This window comes from Heterocephalus glaber, unplaced genomic scaffold (assembly GCF_053883595.1).
Source record: "Heterocephalus glaber isolate CG9 unplaced genomic scaffold, H.glaber_assembly_v1.0 deba00001472, whole genome shotgun sequence".
Taxonomy (NCBI): domain Eukaryota; kingdom Metazoa; phylum Chordata; class Mammalia; order Rodentia; family Bathyergidae; genus Heterocephalus; species Heterocephalus glaber.
This window is the reverse complement of record NW_028258315.1, coordinates 76,884,538-76,904,388: the sequence shown is the minus strand read 5'-3', so window position 1 is coordinate 76,904,388 and position 19,851 is coordinate 76,884,538. Positions and strand designations below refer to the sequence as shown.

The 19,851-nt window shown below is 37.0% G+C and overlaps 1 protein-coding gene across 2 annotated transcripts in view; it reads left to right on the top strand.

The window, feature by feature from the left end:
• The window catches only part of Rarb (retinoic acid receptor beta), a 784,358-nt gene that overhangs the window by 360,493 nt on the left and 404,014 nt on the right, over window positions 1-19,851 (top strand). For both annotated transcript variants that reach the window (XM_087181442.1, XM_087181443.1), the window contains one exon: window positions 15,346-15,804. In XM_087181442.1, the coding sequence (XP_087037568.1) occupies window positions 15,624-15,804 (181 nt within the window). In that variant the 5' untranslated portion in view covers window positions 15,346-15,623. The remainder of the gene's footprint in view (window positions 1-15,345; window positions 15,805-19,851) is intronic.

The following is a 19,851-nucleotide window of genomic DNA, read 5'->3' as shown; positions in this document are numbered from 1 at the left end:
CTATCTGGCATTTTCAGAGACTCTGCAGTATTAAGGTTGACAATGCTTTCTAGGTGCCAGGCATAGATAGAATATATAACCTCATTGAATCTTGATCACACACTTGTGAGCCGAATTCTGTTACTGTTCCCATTTTAACAGTCAGGACACTGAGAGTAAATGAAATTGAGTCTTCACCTTTTCCCTCTACCAGTAGCTTTATTTACTACATGAGATGTTTCCTTGAATAAGATTCATCTCTCTGTTTGGAAGGTGTGAATTCACAGAACCATGTGACTACAGATTTTAATCAGATTCACCAGAACCAATGAGCAACAGAATATTATCTTGAATGTCTAAAGTTTGATACATTCTAAATTAATAACATTTGCTGGTTATTATGGTTATCTTGATTTTGAAGGAATGTAATAGTTAATGAATGTTATTTTAACCCATAATGTAATATTTGCACAAATGAAGTTGAAATTTGCAACATAATTTCCTACCCAAACATATAAACAACTAAGAAACATTACCAGCCAATGAATTACTGGTCAATTCATTACTAGCCAAACTGTCATAATAATAGTTCTGTATTTCCTTACTAACATCCCTTTTCCTATCTGTATCTTGTGGATTGGCTGCCATAATTTAACCGGAAAGATCACACCATCACCATGTGCCATACAAAAAAAACAAACCATGCTTTAATTATTTAGAATGCTCTGATTGTTAAAATGGTAATCATTTAAAAATATTTTGCAATAATTTTATGGCTCAAATTTCTTATCATTACAATTTCTTATAAACTCTTGAGGCCAAGGAAGGACTCACTGTCCCATAAGCAATGAATACAAAACTATGACACCAATTTTTGCAGCATTATAGTTTTATTGTAGGTCAACAGTTAAGGAAGCCAGAAGCTGCAAGGAAGAATGCTTTAATGTACCTCCTCTTCAATCAACTGTCATGGAGGAATTTATAGGAAGGGAGAAGATGGAAGCTGTTTGATGCATGGCCAGATGGGGGAATCATAGAGTTTGTATGTACCCATGCAGGGGGCCATCCAGGTCTCCATTGTGTCACTTTTTTTTTCTTTTTGGGTGTTTTGCCATATTCTGAGAAGAGGATTTTGAGCTTGTGACATGAAAAGGTCAATGACCAGATGAGCTAGCAGCTTCTGCACGTCCATTTTAAAAGCTCATTTTAAACTATCCTTGACCATGTTCTGGAGTGTTTTCTTGAAAAAATAAAGGGATTAGTTTTTAAGGACTGGAATATCCAGACCTTAATCAATTTTACTGTGTTATGAATTCAAATAGAAGTGCTGTTGGTTTCAAAAGACATTCTTGGAGAAGATGACCTATTTCCGTGATGCCACTAATGATAAAACTGTCTTTGAAATTCCTCTTCTTTTTAATGACTTTCGTAGCCATCACTTGAGAAGGTGGTAATTCTTTATCCTTAGGATAGTCTTGTCTTTAAAAATTTCACAAAAAGGGGATGGGGATTTAGCTCAGTGGCATTGCACCTACCTCACAAGCACAAGGTCCTGAGTTCAATCCCCTATACCAAAAAAAGTGCTTCCAAATATTTCCATAGCTATGTATGCTACCATGATCTGTACTCCCTAGCATCCTTTTATGTTCTAAATTGCCTCTTGAGAAAAGTCCTTATTCTGTTAAGCATCTAGACAGTTATGAATCTAGAAGTCTGTTCTGGATTTTAGGGAAAATAAACTTTTTGGGGGGGAGCCAAAAAAAAATTTTTTTTTTCAGAAAAAAGTCTAGGCAATAGGGCAGGGAAAATTTGGGAATCAAAACTGAAGTGCAAATGCAAAGTCATGAAATCATTATTTTTATACAATCAGTGTTGTGAGTAGTCAGTCTCATGAGTATATACATCCCCAAGTTTCAGTGGGTCAAAACACTGCAGGTATGTTTCTCGTTGATGTCACAGTGCATTGCAGGTCAGCAGGAAGGCTCTGCTCCAACAGCCTTTCAAGAGTCGGCCACTTTCCCCATGCCGGCTCTAATATCTTGTAGGTCTTTGGAGTTCTATATCGGGCCTTCTGCATGCAGCCAGTCATGAAAGAAAAACAGCTTGGAGGATTACACAAGAGATTGAGGGAACCAGGCCCAGAAGTGGCACACAGCATAGCTACCCAATTCCACCATCCAGAAATCTGTCTTATGCTTTAGCCCAGTTGAAGGTGAAGTTAGGAAATACTATTTGGCTATGGAACTGGTTGGGAAAGGAAATGGGATTTGGTGAGAATACAGCAATGTCTCTGCCACATTTCCTCTAATGATGTTTTCACACCCCACCCAACATACACACAATACAAAATTTCAAAAGTGTCTTGAGAAATGGCAACATAATCTGAATAAATTACTGAACTAGTTGCCAGGACAGCCTGGAAGGAAAAGTGCCACTGGAAAGTGAATTCTGCTGGATTTCTTTTACTGGTTTTACATTTTATTCTCATCACTTAAGTGGCTCCTTTCACATGCAATAAGCAAAGACTGCCAACTTTTCAGAGAAGAAAGCATTAGGCCAAATTTAAAAGAAAGTAAGTCCCTCCTAAATGTACATAGACCACACTTTAGTGTTCAAGGAAGGTTAAACCTTTCATTTTCTCATAATCTGTACCTCAACCCAGTCCCAAATTGCCCTGCCAAACAAAGTAAGAGGAGATAATTCAGACACATCTTTATTTTGGTGAAAGACATCATTACCCTCTTTCTCCTACTCCAAGTCTCTTGAGGCCATAGATGGGCTAATTAAAATAGTAAAGGAAATTATGTACAAAAAGTAAATAAATTAAAACACTCAATTTGCTATTTTTGTTCCAGACTCTCTAAAAAAAATCACACAAGTACACAAATAGTGGATAGTTTTTTCTTTAACTGTCTCCCTCATATTTGTTTCACATTAGTAGCTCTATCACTTATGAGTAGGCTCAGGCAATTTTCAGGTAACCTCTGAGGCCATAGATAAATCAGTGATCTGTCATAATTTCCATACGGCATGGGAGAAATAAACAAAACAGTCAAATAAACATTTTAAACATTTGTTTAGGGCTAGTGGTGCATTCTCAACAAAGATACTACAGTCTTGCCTCTCTTCTTGACATTACTTTGACCATTGATTTTTTCTAGACTCTATCATGTATAAAACTGACACCATTTGACTCCATCTGTGTCTTAGTACTGTAGTAATTGTAGTAGCCAGAAGTGAGCATCTCCACGTTTTCCCACTGATCAGTACCACATTCAGTTTTCCTTAATGCAAAGAAAACAAATCTGTGTGAGAAAAACCGATTCCAGGATCCATAATTGTCAGTGTGTGTTGCTCATGCTTTAGACTAGATACTGAGGGCTGAGAGCGAGCTGATTTTTTCCTGTTGCTGCTATTACCAATTACCACAAGTTAAAAATGACAAAAAAAAAAAAAAGAATGATAGCTCTCGAAGCCTGAGGTCCTAAACAAGTTTCAGTGAGCTAAAGTTGATGTTGCCTGTTAGTTCCTTCTGAAGGCTCTGTGGATAGAATTTTTTTCCTTACTTTTTTCATCTTCTAGTGGTTGTCTGTAGTCCTTGATTTCTAACCCCTTCTCCCACCCTCAAAGCATATCATCCCAAATTCTTCTTCCATCTCATTAGTAGTCAAATCCCCTTTCCCTTTTGTAAGGATCCCTGAGCTACCTAGATAATCCAGGATAGTATCCCCATTTTGAGATTCTTAATTGTAATCACATTGCAAAGTCTTGTTTACTATATGTAGTAGTATTTCCAGCTTCTAGCAATTAGGACAGCAATTAGGATGTAGACATGTTAGGGCCCCTTACCCAGTCTAACACAGCTGGCTCTGTTCTGCAAAGGCCTAACTCCATGTGACCTCAGAGTATAAGTTGTTTCTCCAGTCTTTCTTCTGAGTATTTAGAGGCTCAAAAATGTAAACCTTTCATAATTCTCTTCACACTTTTCTCAGTAAATATTGCAGTATCTCTTTGCAGAGCGAGTTTTGTGTATATGAATGTCTTGGTCAGTTTTTTTTGCCAAAATGCAAAATGTATTTAAAGTTAACAGATGCAACTTTATAACAAAATACTTTTCAGAAGAAATAAAAATAGTGAAAGAATTTTTAAAGTACTGAATGTAAAAATTTAAGAGAAAGGAGAGGGGGGTGGAAAGGAAATGGCCTGAAGATGAGGAGGTGGTAGGAATCCATGGGGCCTTGATCTTGGCAGAGGCCCCTGGAGGTGAAAGCCCTTCCAAGAGAAATGACCTCAGGGAGCCCAGGGTACAGAAGCAAGACAGTCAGAGCTTCATGGCAGTGTATCCCATCTCAGAAGTACCTGGGCCCACCCACAGAGATTGGTATATGTATGTACCCACTTGTTTGTCTTCCTTAATTATTAAATTGTAGTGCAAGTAACATAAAATTGAGTCTCAATATGTACAATTCAGTTGTTTCTAGTACATTCACAAGTTATTTCATCATAGTCATCACTGTCTAATTGAAGAATATTTTCATAATTCTAAAAAGAAATCTTATATTCATCAGCAGTCACTGTTTTCCCCAGTCCCTAGCAACCAGTATATACTTTTGATCCAGAGTTTTGCCTATTTTGGATAAATGGGATTGTATAATATGTGGCTTTTTATTTCTGACTTCTGTCATGTAGTATAAATGTTTTCAAGGATCATGTTACATCATATGTCACTACTTAATTCTTTTTTGGGCTGGGGATTTAGCTCAGTAGTTCTGCCGCCTGCCTCGAAAGCCAAGGACCCGAGTTCGATCCCCAGTACCAAAAAAAAAAAAGACTTAGTTAATTCCTTTTTGTATCTAAATTATGTTCTATTGTATGGGTAAACCACATTTTCTTTGTCCATTTATCAATTGATGGACAAATGGTTTGTTTCTAGTTTTTGGATAGTATCAATGATGTCTCCTTAAATATTTGTGCGCAAGATCTTTGCATGGATGTGCATTTTTAACTCCCTCAGCTATACACATAGAAGTAGAATTACTAGATCATATAGTAGTTCTGTGGTTTGGGCCGGGGATTTAGCTCAGTAGTGCTGCGCCTGCCTCACAAGTGCAAGTTTGATTCCTGGTACCAAAAAACAAACAACAAGTAGTTCTGTGGTTTAACTTTTTGAAGAACTGTCAAACTGTTTTCCAAAGTGAGTGCAGTATTTTACACTGTCACTAGCAAGGTTGAAATGTTTTAATGTCCATATGTGTCTCCAACATTTGCTACCATCTATCTTTTTTTTCTTGTAGACTACCTCAAAGTTTTCACTATGTAAAATTCCAGATTCTTTTCATAACCATGCAAGGAAAAGAATGCCCTAATAATAACAGACTGAATTCTCTACTGTTAGGCAGAGAAGATTCTGAAGTCTGATTAAATCTGGATGAAGAAAATGCAGAAATTTCCTATTTCTTCTATACCTAAAATAAAAAATGTGTTTGTTTTATGTGTTGTCTTGCCTTCCCTGTAGCATTTCCCAGACTTTTCTCAAGTCATGCTACACACAGAAATTAATGATATTTGTATGGCCTCTGATGGCAAACCAGAGTCTGCTAATGAATGAACACAAAACCAAGAGTTCTGTTCTCCCTTCCTCACCCTCAGGCTCTGTCAAGCCACTAGAGGCTAAGAACATCAAAGTCCCAAGCATAACTTCTCATCCATCCTAAAATGCTAATTGGAAAGCTACATTGTACTGAATCCAGCTGTGATGTTTCTTTTGACCTCAGGAGGGTAAATGTAATGGGGAATTTTAAAAATATCATACAGGAGAACACCTGAGGTATAGAAACTTGTCTGGTCACAAAGCTTCTTCTCAAGGGAGTTAACAGTGTGACACCTAATATGGTGGAAAGAGTATAGACCAAACTATAGTGAGTAAATACAGAGGTAGTAGGTCGGGGCTGTGTGGTAAGAGTCCAGATTGCTTGTCTACATTAGCATGAATACATAGCTAGCTCCTAGAAGCATGGGAATAAGGATCATTCATCTATTGGGAAGAGGGTAGCTGTCAAGAGCAGAGAAGGTATCTTGACCTCAGCCAGAAGGTGCTGGGGAGGGGCAGAGAGGGAAGTGGAGGGAGTTCTTCAGGTGATAGGGATCCTGATGAAATGGGTCCAAATATTATCCTTACCCCCCAGGATACTGAGCAGCAAGAATAATTTGAGATTCTGTTGCCATCACAAGACATTCCTAAGGTGCCCTTAAGTGGTTCATATAGATGAGAAGACCAACAGTAGTGTCAGAATCTGAATAGACCTGGACTGGGCATAGGTAATCCATGTGTATAGTGCCCAGATGTTCTGCAGCAGCTCTGACAGCCCCTGTTCCTATTGATCTGGACACTATGTGACCATTTCACTTATTTTACTAATCCAAATAACCCCAACATACATTGAAAATTCTTGCTCTTTTGTTGTCTTGACTTTGCAAATGCAAGAGTATAAATTTATTAAAATTGTATTTACAACTATATCCCACTTTCAAGAGTAAATACATTCTCCCAAACTATAAACATGTAACAATATTTAAATGTTAATATTAATTATTTGTTATTTAAATTTACTACTTTTAGGACCATATTATGACATCTGTTATAAGATTTTTCCTTTTATAAACTAAATAAGGAAACATGCCATAAGTTTTTTTTAAATAAAACTATATATGCATACATGCTGAGTTTATTATAGTAAAGTCTTCTGTCTCTATCCTTATTCTCTCCATGTTAAATTATCAACAGCAAGGGTCTCTGTCTTTCTTCCAGCACTGTGTCACTAGTGGACGCTTACAGATCCCACTTGATAACTTCATCTTAGGTTTAATTTTCACAGGCAAGTTGATGTTCCATCAATGGTCTATAAGTGTAGTCAACTGTACACTAGTTATCTAATTCTACCAGACTGGGTGGCTTATGTACTGGTAAGGTTCATATGAGATCTAAGGCCCACAGATACTACTTAGCAGTTTCTTATAAGGAAGAAAGGGAAAGGAGAGTTACAAAACATTTTGAACATTGAAAATTGAGACCTCACAAAAACCAAAATGCTAGCCCTGACACTAGCACCAACCTTAGATACATACCTGCAGCTATAACTCATTTTATCTCTTTCTTACTAATGTCTGGTTTTCTGTCCTGTCTCAAGCCTCTTATTCATATACCATTTCCTAACCTCCCAGCTTCTGCCAACTTACTTCTCTGTATATCTTTCCATTTCTATGCCAGTTTTCTCTCTTTCTTGTTATGTTGGACACTCTACCATGTAGAGGCCCCATTGGGTAAACACTTTCCAGGCTGTCTCAGGCCACTAACCAACCTGTAGATGGCTGACTTTCCCTTGAAAGTCCAACCCCAGTCCAGTCATTCTGTTTCTCTTGGCAGGATTCTATGATAAATGCAATCATGGAAACCATTGTACAGGGAGTTGCCTGCTACAATGCCATGTGTTTTCTCAAAAGCAAGTAGTAGTACTAGCAGACATCTAGCCTAATACATCCCCTGTGTCTTATGTTTTGGAACCCGTGTAAAAGATCTTAGGTGAAAAGTGACTCTTTATAAAATGTATGCAATGCTAGCATGTGATATAACTTTGGGTCAAGTGTTAATTCCCTAAAAATCCATATTTATTTTACTGCTCCCATAATTTATGGAACTAAAATCTTAGACTTTTATACATTCCCATGTATGTATCTTTCTGCCTATTTTTCTGAAAGTCTTATTTTCACTTCTGTTTCTTTGAAAAATGGAATCTTATAAAAAATGGCCTAAAAAGGAATACAGGAACACTTTGTATATGCTTTTAAAAGAAACTTTAATATGTTAAATGACCCCTCCTGTTGCAGAGGAAGAGATTCAGATTTCATTTTCTGCCCACTTGGTGGTCTAAGGAACTCCTCTGACTGTATTATTCCCTCTAAAGGACCTTCTTCTATCTGTTTCTTGTATAAATTAAATTAAAAAGAGGTAAGAAATATGTCTTTTTGGCCAATTTTTAAATTTCCAATTCTTCGGTTTAAATTAAACATAATTTTACCAATATTTATGGTGAAGGTGCTACATATAAGAAAGGCTGCAAAACTACCAGTCAGGCAGAACTGACTCCTTATAGCCATGTTTCTTTTCTATCAGGAACAGCAGCAAAGCGACTGATAGGATTTGTGCTGAGCTTGGCATTTTTGCTGAAAACAAGTATTTGGCTGAATGCATTTGAGAAATTTTAAGTGGCATTACCTGGAACCGATATCTTCAGTAAATAGGGCAGTTTGAGCTAAAGTACATTGGAGAAAGGGGGTAATATCCATGTGATGTCTGTTGAAGCAGAGATTTCCCCACACCATATTTTAAATGAATCAAAGAAATGAAAAAAAAATTTTTGCATTGCATTTTAAATTTTCTTTTTTTTTCACTTCCTTTTTTATTTTTTCTTAAATGTTAGTCATGTCAGCTCTGGTGCCACCAGTTTGCTGTAGGAGGAAATGAATGCAGTGTTTTCTCTAAAAATTTTATCAGTTTTGTTGCTTGGATTACACTTGAAGGTGGCATGTTATAAAACTAACTCTTTTCACAATATTAAAGTGTTTGGTTCCTGCCTCTCACGGCAGGCTCTAATAAAACTCCTCTCTCCAAGTTGATATCTTCAAGAAAGGACATATGAAGTCATCAACACATTACATGACATCCTTATTATCCAATATGCTTGCAGCTGAATGGCAAAGGCAAGTCAAACACATCTCTACTTGTACACATCTACATTTGACACAGCCCCATAACATGTCTACGATGGTAGGTCATATAATCCCTTTCTCCCCTTCTCCCTCTCTCTCTGTCTCCCTCTCTCTCTGTCTCTCTCTCTCCCTCTCTCTCTGTCTCTCTCTCTCTCTCTCTCTCTCTCTCTCTCTCTCTCTGTCTCTCTGTCTTTCTCTCACTCTCTCTGGTTTGGTTTAAGATTGTGGCCATTACTTCCTTTCCCTTGCCCCATGGAATTAACATTTCGGACATCAATTGAAATATTAACTAGGATCTAGAGTGAAACTTTTCCTCATAGTTATTCAACTCCCTTGCTACAGAAGGAATTTGAAGCTGAAAGGATAAGGAATCAATCCAGTTTAAACTTTTCAAAATTATTTGACTACAGGTCACTTTTTAAAATTTAATAAATATCTAGTGAAGCATCCACTTAATACATACAGTTTTTCTACTGTGAAATACTAAAATTACAGTGCAGGGATGTACAAAGTATAAGCTATCAAAGAGAATAAGAACACAAGTAATGCTAATCATAGACAAAAGGTAACAACCTTTTATGAAGATAGAAATAGATGTGCAGTGATGAATAAATTGACAAAGTGCAAAAAACTGATTGCTAAGTGTCTAAAGAAAGATATGAAAAGGAGAAGCAAGGACCTAAAAGCTTCTTGGCCAGTCCCAGAGAGTAGACATTTCACGTATCCTGAAAAGTTGAAGAGAAGACAGAGGAAAATGTATTGATGCTCTGAATAATGAGCAGTTAAATCTACTCCTGTATCTGTTAGATTATGGTGGGTACTATAATACAATCCTGGTAAATAAGGTAGACCTACTCTTTGAAGATACTGAACCAGTGGCATACTCGAATTCTGGATACCAGGCATGAACATAGAGTGGAGAAGTCATAATAGGTTGAAAGCAGGAGGAAGAAGTAAAAGAGTACGTATTTAGTAATAGCAACTCCAATCTCATCCATCCATTCAACCACCAAAAGCCTTTTAGTAAGGATTTTTCTTTGCTCCTCACCGTGAACAGAGGCTTAGAGGATTTCTCAGTAGAGAAATCCCAACAGTCTCAAATATAAAAAAGTCCTTAAATATGACATCTAGGCAGTTTCACAATGAAATGGTGCAGATTGATCACTTTATCATGAAACTCATTTGACGAAGATCACTTATGAAAACAATTTATAATAAGCTTTCTCTTTTGAATATGAATGTACAAGGCTAGAGAAATTGTCAGATGATCTGTTAGAAATGCATCTAATGAGAAAAGAAACAGAACAACAGAAAAAGTGAAGGGAAACAGTCAATATAGTGAGCAGAATAACTAAAAAGAACTATTCTTAATATTCTAAAAGATATCAGAAAAGATATGACAGTCATGATAAAAACAAACTTTGTAAATAATATTTGGAATGTTAAAATGTTAGCATAAATATAAAATTCTGTAGAATAAGAAGAAAACAGTTTGGGTCTTTTGCAGAAAGAAGACCACATGCGTGAAGTAGAAATGGAGAGAGAGTAAAATTAAAGGATTAGTTCAGAAGGTCCATGATCTAAATAACATTTCCACAGAGAGGACAAAGTAGAAATTAATGATAATATCATCAAGTGAAACTAAATTAAAACTTTCCCTAACAGAAGGACATGAGTCAACAGGTTGAATACTCTACCAAATGCATAATACAGAGCAGGAGGAAAAAAAATTGTAGGGGATAAAGAAGAGATTTTAAAGGCTCCTAGAAAAAAAATTTTATACATAAAGGATCAGAAATCAGAGTGATATTGGAGTTTTCCAAATCAGTGTAAGAAGCTTGAAAAAATGGTATAATATATACTTAAATTTCTGATTTAAAAATTGTGTCTAATTTATAATTTTATACCTACCCAAACTATCAAGTAAAAGTAGTTTGATACACCTCTAAGGTACCATCTTTTAGAAAACTCAGAGAAAAAAAGCCATCCAAATGAAAATGAAACCCAAGAAAGAGTAAGACATGCATTCCAAGAAAGAGAAGTTTCAATAAGAGAGAAAATAGAAAAGCCTAGTTTGAAATCTCCATATGAGGCTAGGAAGTCAGCCAGTCATCCCTGGAACAAGAGGAATGCCTTTAATTATGGAACTCATTTATCATATGATATGTCTGACACAAATGTCTGGGTGGAAATTAGAAAAGAATTATTCACAGACACAACCCCACAAACCTGACAAATTATGTAAACAAAGACATTAATTCCAAGAAAACAAATAAATTTTATAAGTAAATGCAGTACATCACGTGGCTCAGCTGTAACAATATTATCTAGTCATAGTAATGTAAATATCAAGTAAATGATTTTCATTTTTTAAATTGTGATGAAATTATGTTGAAAGTAAGAGTGGAGGGAGAGCTTTGTATATATAGGCAGTAGCCCAAGAGAACTAGATCATATTTGCAAATTAAACCAATAGATAATAAAGGAGATTTTACAAAATTATGAAAAAAGCATTTAAGTATATTATCCAGAAATACAAATATTAGTTAACAAAAGAAAAAGCTCAACAAAAATATTTTTAAGTAGTAGCTTCTGGAGAGTGGACTTAAGGATAAGGAAAAGTAGCTGTTCATCAGTGTAAAGCAGGGGTCAGGAAACCATGCCCATAGGTCAAATTCAGCAGGCTGCTTGTTTTATAAGTAATGTCTTGTTGGAATACAGCCACACCAACTCATTTGTGGATTATCTGTGGCTGCTTTTGTAGCATGAGTAGTTGCTACAACAGCAGAGCTGGGCATTTGTGGCCGAGAACACCTGGACTAGAATCTATAGTATTTACTTCCTACCCCTTAACAGAAGCAGCTTGCCAACCTCTTGTCTAGATCAGTGGTTTTCAAGCTATGGATGCCTCAGAATCCTCTGGAGGGCTTGTTAGAACAGTTTGTGGGCTCACCTCAGAGTTTCTGATTCACTGATTCTCTTTGGTGGGGCCCAGAGAATTTGCCATTTTAATAAATTTCCATGTGATGCTGATACTGCCAGCTCAGGGCCCCACTTTGAGAACCACTGATCTGAAAAAATTATTTTTAAAAATAATGGGTAAGTAGTATGTCTATTAAATAAAATTTAAATGTGGGGAAGTATAAGGTTGGAAGTGTGCATACAACTGTATGCTAAAATTAATATAAAGACAACCTGTAATGAATTCAATGTAACAAGAAATTTCTATAGTTGTAAAATAACTTTTTAATGCAATAAAAGCACTAAACTGTGGAAAGAAGTTTTATTAATAAAGCATTATAGGCATTAATCTTTTGATTACCAAGAACCTGACACTAAATGAAGATACATCATCCACATGGTTAGTGAGTAGACCTATCATGCTACCTCCTGCTATTTGTCAAAGGCAGATTGTTGCATAACCATATCCATATGCAAACAGTTGTTTAAAAGTCCTTCCTTTTTAAAATTCTAAGACAGTGTTTTTAATTTTTTTTTTTTTTTTTTTTTTTGTACTGGGGATTGAACTTGGGTCCTTGCACTTGAGAGGCAGGCAGTGGAACCACTGAGCTAAATCCCAGGCCCTATCTTTTTTTTTTTTTTTTGATCTAGTATATTCTTGTAACATTTGTTTTCTGGACATATCAGTTTGAGAAACTTGATTGTAATCCTACTCTTCTTCACCTGATCCCTTTTGCAGATAGTGAAATTGATACGAGAGCAACTCACGGGTGGTAGATCTAAGACCTCCAGACCTGATCCCACTTCCTTCCCTTCTTGTATCCAACTCCTGTTTGCTTTGCCTCAGGTGGTGAAGGAAAGAAACCCAAATGTGTGCAGACTGAAATCAGGCATGAAGGAAAAAGAGCCTCGCTAACACCAGTGACCATCTTTGTTTCTAAAAGCCTGAAACAAAGGAAATTCTCCGGTTCCAGGAATAGCTTTAATCAGTCACATATGTGAACACAGACCCAGTGACTGCTCAGACAATTTTCCACCAGTGTAACAGGATTTTCCCAACACATTGATTTTTTTTTCTTTGCCTATTATCAGTATAAGTAGTTTTTTGTTGTCTTAATTTTATTTTTTTAAGATCCCAGGCATGATACTAGACCTTTTAACCAGGCCAGCAAGATGCTGACAATCTCTAGTGTTTGAAAGCAAAGAGAAATGAAGGATTATTGAAGATAGAAATAGTCTCTGGTTGGTAAAAAAACAAACAAACAGCTTTAAAAATCTGAGAATTGTGCCCTGCGGGGTGGGCTTACTGAATTGTCAGCTCCACCAGTTAATGAGGTAGTTTGTCAAATGGAGATAGAAAAGACCGTTTATAACAATGCTGGCTTTGTGTGTGATTTAAAAATCAAATTGAGTGGAAATGTAGCATATACTAAATGGTGCTGTTTATTTTCTAATTAATTTGCTGCAATCTTCAAAATAAAAGTATTAAAGATGTTGAATGGTGTATGCTTTTTAGAAGAAAAAACACCAAAAACATTTACGTCTGAGGTAAAATGGATATACAATCCATTAACTTTCTGTCTATCAGAGAAATGAGTTGTGGTTTGAAAGTTTGGGAAGGGCATTGGTATTTTGGATAAAACATCACTTTTGGAGTTATTTTACCTAAGCCAGCTGGGACTGTGGTCTCCTTTGTAAGATTCAGGGGAGTTACAGGGAGTCTTGGGACCACATGGCCATGATTGACAATGTTCATTTTTAATATTCATAGGTCAGAGATTCAGGCCCTTGGGCAGATATCATTAAGTAAGGATGGAAGCTAATATCACATCTGCTCATGGAGTTTTTTCTCTTTTACAACAAGGATCACTTAGGCATGTGAATATATATAAGCATAGCCCTGAGACAGGAAGAAGAGTAAAGATGGTGAAGCCTTCCAGACCTAGGATCAAATTCTGACTCAGCCACAGGCTGACTCTACGACATTGAAAAGAAGCTGCTGAAACTCACTGAAACACAGTTTTCTCTTCTGGGAAATAAGGGTGATAAGAGCTGTCCTATAAGATTGTTCTAAGGGCTAGAACTTAAGAGTTTGTAAGTCAAGTGCATGACCACTGGTAAATAATAATGGAAGTTATTATTGATTAGAATATTTTAGGGGTATCATAACCAAACTGGCTTACTGGACCAAGCGGAGTCAGTAAGCCTTAAAAGGTTGGTGTTCTCACTTTACTCATATCTCAACTTTGCTTCTTTGCTTCCCTAAAATAAGCTTTACTACTTTTCCTGCTATGACAAGGTTTCCTTTCTGTCCCAGCTCCAAAGCCTCTTGTCTCTTCCGGCAAGCTTGTTCTTAGAAGCTTAGCATTTAATGAGAAAATACATGTATTAATAGCAAATTTTTTCCTAATGTTTGTACCAGACATCGTTTTTCTGTATTATCACCTCATTTACTTCTCACAGTAACCATATGAAGTAAATTCTCTGATTATCCCTGTTCTACAGAAAAAAGTGGCACATTGAGAGGTGAGATCATTTCCAAGGTGCAGCATTATGATTTGAGTGTGGGCAGTCTGGCTGTGGCATCCTTGTTCAGTGCCACCAGGATTGACATTCAGAGCTCGCCATTCAGTGGGATCCAGAGATTGGGAGCTACTACTGTAAACTGGTTACTAAGGTTAGAGTGAGTATGTGAAATCCACAACCAGCCCACCCTAGAATCTATTACACATCTTGTGTTTCCACTCTGGAAGAATTCTAGGTGTTGAACATTCCCTACAATGTCCTTTGTGGGGAATGGGCAGTTTTCACCTTAAAGAGAAGTCATTAAAAGTAGAAACTTTTTGCAGACAGGGACCAAATTAGTGTTCTACCATGTTGTATATCTCACCTGACATATATCAGTAAGCTTAGATTTGATTTATGTATGGCTGATTTGACAGTTACATGAATGGATCAACTGATGGATGGGTGGCACTCTTACAAGAAAGGTGTGTATGTTGACTTAGGCACTGATTCAAAATATCTCTCTGTTATCTTTAATTAAGTTATACAGTAGTTGTCTCCTATAATTATATTTTTCTTGTTGTATCATTTCAAATGGCTGGCATAAAATTCAAAGTTATTCATGTAAAAAATATGTACAATCTTGAAAGCACATAGTTTAGAATAGCACTAAATGATTTATTTCCCTAAAAAAAGAAACAAAAATTTCATTCAACAAATATTTATTGCTTTTACAGGAACTTGAAGCATAACTGTTAAAAAAACCAGAAAAATACTCTGCCTTCCTGGTGAGGACATGCTAATGGGGAAGACAGACAAAAACAAACACTCCCACATGTAATGTGTCAAGTTGTTTAAGAGTCATGGAGAACATTTTAGCAGGTTGAGTGGTACTAGAGGGAATTATGGAGTGGGAGTGTTGCTGCTTAAAATGGGATGATTATTTATTTTCAAATTGTGTGCAAATTTTATCCTATACTAGAATGTGAGAATTTAAGAAATGTAGTACTGTAAAATAAAAGTATAGGGGAACAACAAGGAATTTGGAGACCTGAATTAATATTAGAAATTCTTTTACATATCTTGATAAATAGAAAGTTTGATTTGTAATATATATGTGTGTTTTTCTTACAGAATTAACAACTCTGGAATTGGAAGGTCCTCCTGTCTCCCCAGCCTTACTCTGAGAAATTGAATCCAAAAGTGTCTTTCCTGTCCTCGGGGGTAGCAAAATGAGAGGTAGAGAAAACATGCCAGGAAGAAGCCAGATCACCAGTTGAACTGTCTTGCCTTTGGCCTAGAGCACAGCTCCGCCTGGACTCCTGGCTTGTGTTTAGCTCACTCACTTGGTTCAAGACCTAAAGCGATGTGTTCCTGCCCCGGAGCAACCTTCCTTCTGTGACGCCTGAAGCATGACCACCAATAGCCACCACACGTGCCCTGTTCCAGCAGTGAATGGACCTATGACTCACTATCCAGCCACACCCTACCCATTGCTCTTTCCCCCTGTCATTGGAGGGCTTTCCTTGCCTCCCCTCCACGGGCTCCATGGCCACCCTCCTCCAAGTGGATGCAGCACTCCATCCCCAGCAAGTAAGTACAGCTGGAATTTCTTCTCTTGGTTGATTGGCTTGATGGCCTGGAAAAACAGGATGGTTGGTATTCAGGGCAAGCTTATTTTGTTTGTGTTGGTTTCTCTTGATCTAGAATTCTACTTTTCATTCTATGGGAAGAAATATGACTTAAACCAAATAAATGGTGAGCTTAAGAATTTGATACCTTCTAATCTCCTTCAGTCCTTCGCTCTATTTTATAAAATGCAAGTACAACAGCTAATCGGCCAGCATGGCTAATGTAGCTGAAGAAACTGGGAATTTGATAAATAACATGAGTTTTGAATTAAGACATGATACCATAAAAATCATTACTGATAGTAGTTGTGAAGTCTCCTCTTATTTTCTGGGTACAGATGATATCTATAGTTGTTGTCAACTCCCCAGGGAGTCAGTTCATATCACATTACACATTTATCCTGTCCCTGACCACTTTGAATTCTGTGCTAAGCTCTTTCTTACCGCAGATCTTCTCTTAAATTGTGAATAGAAATTACTATAAAATAGAAGTAAGTAGAGAATTCTTGTTGCAAACATCCATATTATGTGATTTAACAAAGGAAAAAGTTCCCTCTGTTTCAGGACAAGCTGTGGTAGCCAGTAAGGTTCCATCTTTTAGAAACAGTTGATGTGGTTTAGAGCCTGGAGATGAAAATTATTCTTAACTCGGTGGGGCTGTGCCAGAAATGCACAGTGTGTTCTTTGCTTTCTCCTAGCCCATAGCCCACCCAGAGCTCTGCATGACTTTTACTGGTGATGTTTCACATACTGCTGCTCTTGGAGGAGTTCCTCCAAACAATGATTTGGCACATAAGTTTGTCTTTTCAGGTACCTTTTCAGGTATCCTTTTTTTTCTGTAGCGTGTTCTGTGTCCCTTAACTTCTCTCTCCTACATCCTTAGCTCACTGGGGAAAAGGAGCCTATTCCATCTGAATAATATCCCTTATCTATTGATATAATGCCTTCAAAAATAGTAGATGGATGAATAGATTTTCACTGAAGAAATGCTGATTATCATCTCGGAACTATCAAGGCTGGTAAATACTGACTTGTTTTCCTTCTTGAAACAACCTGGTTATAATTCTTCCCAAGATTGTTTTGAATTTCTGGCCTAAGTATAGAACCAACAAAGCCTTTAAAATTGCATAATGACCTGCTTCTCTCCTTTTGAATCTCAAATTAAAGTAGATGCAGCTGAAATGGCTTCTTGGCTATCAGAAGTGGAAAGAGTATTATCTAAAATCTCTTGCTGATCCAAGTGCCAGTACAGTGTATGTTCACCCAGTATGCAGCTGATATAATGATGATACTTTCATCCAACACATGGGGGGCTCTAAATGATTGTTAAAACTATTAGAAGTCACCCAAGACCCTGAGTATCCAAGTCCATAGTTCAGCTATCTTGATAAGTAGCAAATTCTAACAGGTTTTGCTCCTTACATCAGAAATATACAGTATTTTGTAGCTGTAACCAAAGAGTTAAGAAATGAGTAGGATTCCCATCCTAGGTTATCAAATTTAGCATATTAGAAAATCTTAGACAGCCTGCAGCTCCAAGGTACCCAAGAGCAAATCCCAGCAACTTTGGACTCCTATAGTTACTAACTTTAAGGAAAATGCAGAGCTCAGTAAATGGGGTGGTGGCTGAAATCTTTATGCTGACCAGCATCAGTGAACACTTGAACAGGTTCTTAATATACAGATCCCTCACCCATCTGCTTGCAGATATTTTTGGGTCTGGGAATTCTATAGAGCAGTTCTTGGCAAATTCTAGCTAATAGGCCAAATCCACCCTACCATCTGTTTTATAAGTAAAGTTTTGTTGGAATGCAGCCATGCTCATTTGTTTATATGTTGTCTTGAGCTGTTTTTGCACTACAATAACTTTAGAGCCATTGATCATAAATATTTACTGTTTTCCTGTATAGAAAATGTTTGCTGACCCCTGCTTGGATTTATGAGCATTAAGACAAGAGCCAAATCATTGCAAATCTAACCCAGGCTCTGTAACTTGTGGTGTTAGCTCTTCTAATTCCTTTTCCCAGTCTGTGAAGACTGTGGCTCAGTCTATAAACTGAACAAAGTGGACTATATCACACCTGAGGTTCCTTTCAGCTTTAAATATGAGGGAACCTTTTTCTTTTCACAAATACTAATAATTCACATGATGTTGTTACTACTCTAGGGTTGAACCATGAATGTAATTGCCATTTTGGGGGGATCAAAATTAGTCAAATGTTGACAGTTGCATGTCACAACTTTTGGAAGGGAAGGGTTTGAAGTTCAAAAAAGAGAAAGGTTAAACAACTAATGATAATTTTTTCAGAAGGCCTCGAAGAAGAGGCGCTGAGTAACTGCTCCCTGAACAGTAGTTGAAGGAGGCAGAAGAAGAAGTGGATAGAGAAAGTTCAGGCTGGATACTTCAAGTTGGCTTATTTGGTAGCCTGAATAATACCTTGTTTTATTATTTCTTATAGTCAAAGCACATGGAAGCTGCTCAGATGAAATGTATTAAAAGAGACACTGTTAGGACATAATCTGTTAGTTGGCACTGAAGAAGGGGATCATCTTTATTAAAGCCTGTGTCTTAGAAAGATCTTTCAAGGGTGAAGTCTTAAAAGTTACCCATGGACAATTTCTTGGATAAAAAGAAATTCAAAATTTTATTCATGTACTGAAATTAGTTAGGGAGGTGGCCATATATCATGAATAGTCAATGAGCAACACAATTAGGAAGGGTGGGAAAGGTGGCAAATAGGGAACAAAAAGAGAACAGACTTGTTGGACAGTGACTCCATGAAGAGATTCATGTTATTGAACTATGAGGTTTGCTAATGTTTCTTTCATAATCTGAACACATCTGTATTCTGCAGCTCAGCCAGGAAGAATAAATTTGCCCCCTGTAATGAGGTTCTGTCAGCACCATGTAATTGTAAAGACTCAAGAACTTTCTACCTCAAAGCAAATGAGAACAATTTCCATAGCAGCTGAAGATGGTGCACTTACTCCATACTCTTCCCCCATTCACTCTTGATTTCCTGGATCAGAACCTGAGCTCTGTGCATTTAACTTTTCTCTGCCTCTTGTACACTGTGCCCATTCTCACATATGAAGAGACTTTACATCTAGTTTATGGTCATTTATCCTCTCAGAATTTGTGTTATATCAACTATATAATATTTTTATTTATAGTATAGTCTTTTATAATGATCATATTTAAATCTACCAAGTGGAGATATAAATCAGAAGGAAAACTGTACCGTATAAGAGTGAACCCAGATCATCTCCAAGAGGTTTGCAAGTCTACAGATAATGATTCTGTATAGCATAGATTTTCTCCTGGTCTCCATGTCATGTACAAGCAAGCAGCTCATTGTTCCTTGGTTGGTACCTTAGAGGGTCCCTGTCCTTTTGCAGTGTGGAGTATTTGGTTATTCATATGATGACATATAACTCAGAGAGACAGACCTGGCCACTTTTCAGAAAGTCTGCTCTCTACAACCTTCTACTCTAAAGAAAAACAATTATTTTCAGAAGATTAGTGAACTTGAAAGTACTTCTTATGTGTGCATACCCTTGTCTTTGCATTCTGTCTTAAAATTCTAAGCATTGAGTCTCTATAATCTTAGAACATGGGAAAATATGATAAAAGGGGGAATTAAATCATTTATGAAAGAAAACTACCACCTTTGCGCACCTGGATCAACCAAAGAGCATTTAATGTGTATCATTCCTAATCTTTTCAGCAGCCTTCTGACATTGCTCTCAGGCCATTATCAGAAGTCCCATTTAGCATTTAAGGCCATGAGGTTTGGACAGAGTAAAGAGCTTACATAGTTAATGTTCAAGTTAAATTCCAAACACAGGTCTGGGGACCTCAGAGTGCATGACTTTCCCAGTGCATTAGGCGACAAGGACAACTTAACCTTTGAATAATCCACAGCATTGTCATGGGCATTATTTTCCCATGATGCTTCAGGTAGTCCTTGAAGATGACAGATATTTAAGGGACCTTGCAACCCCTTTA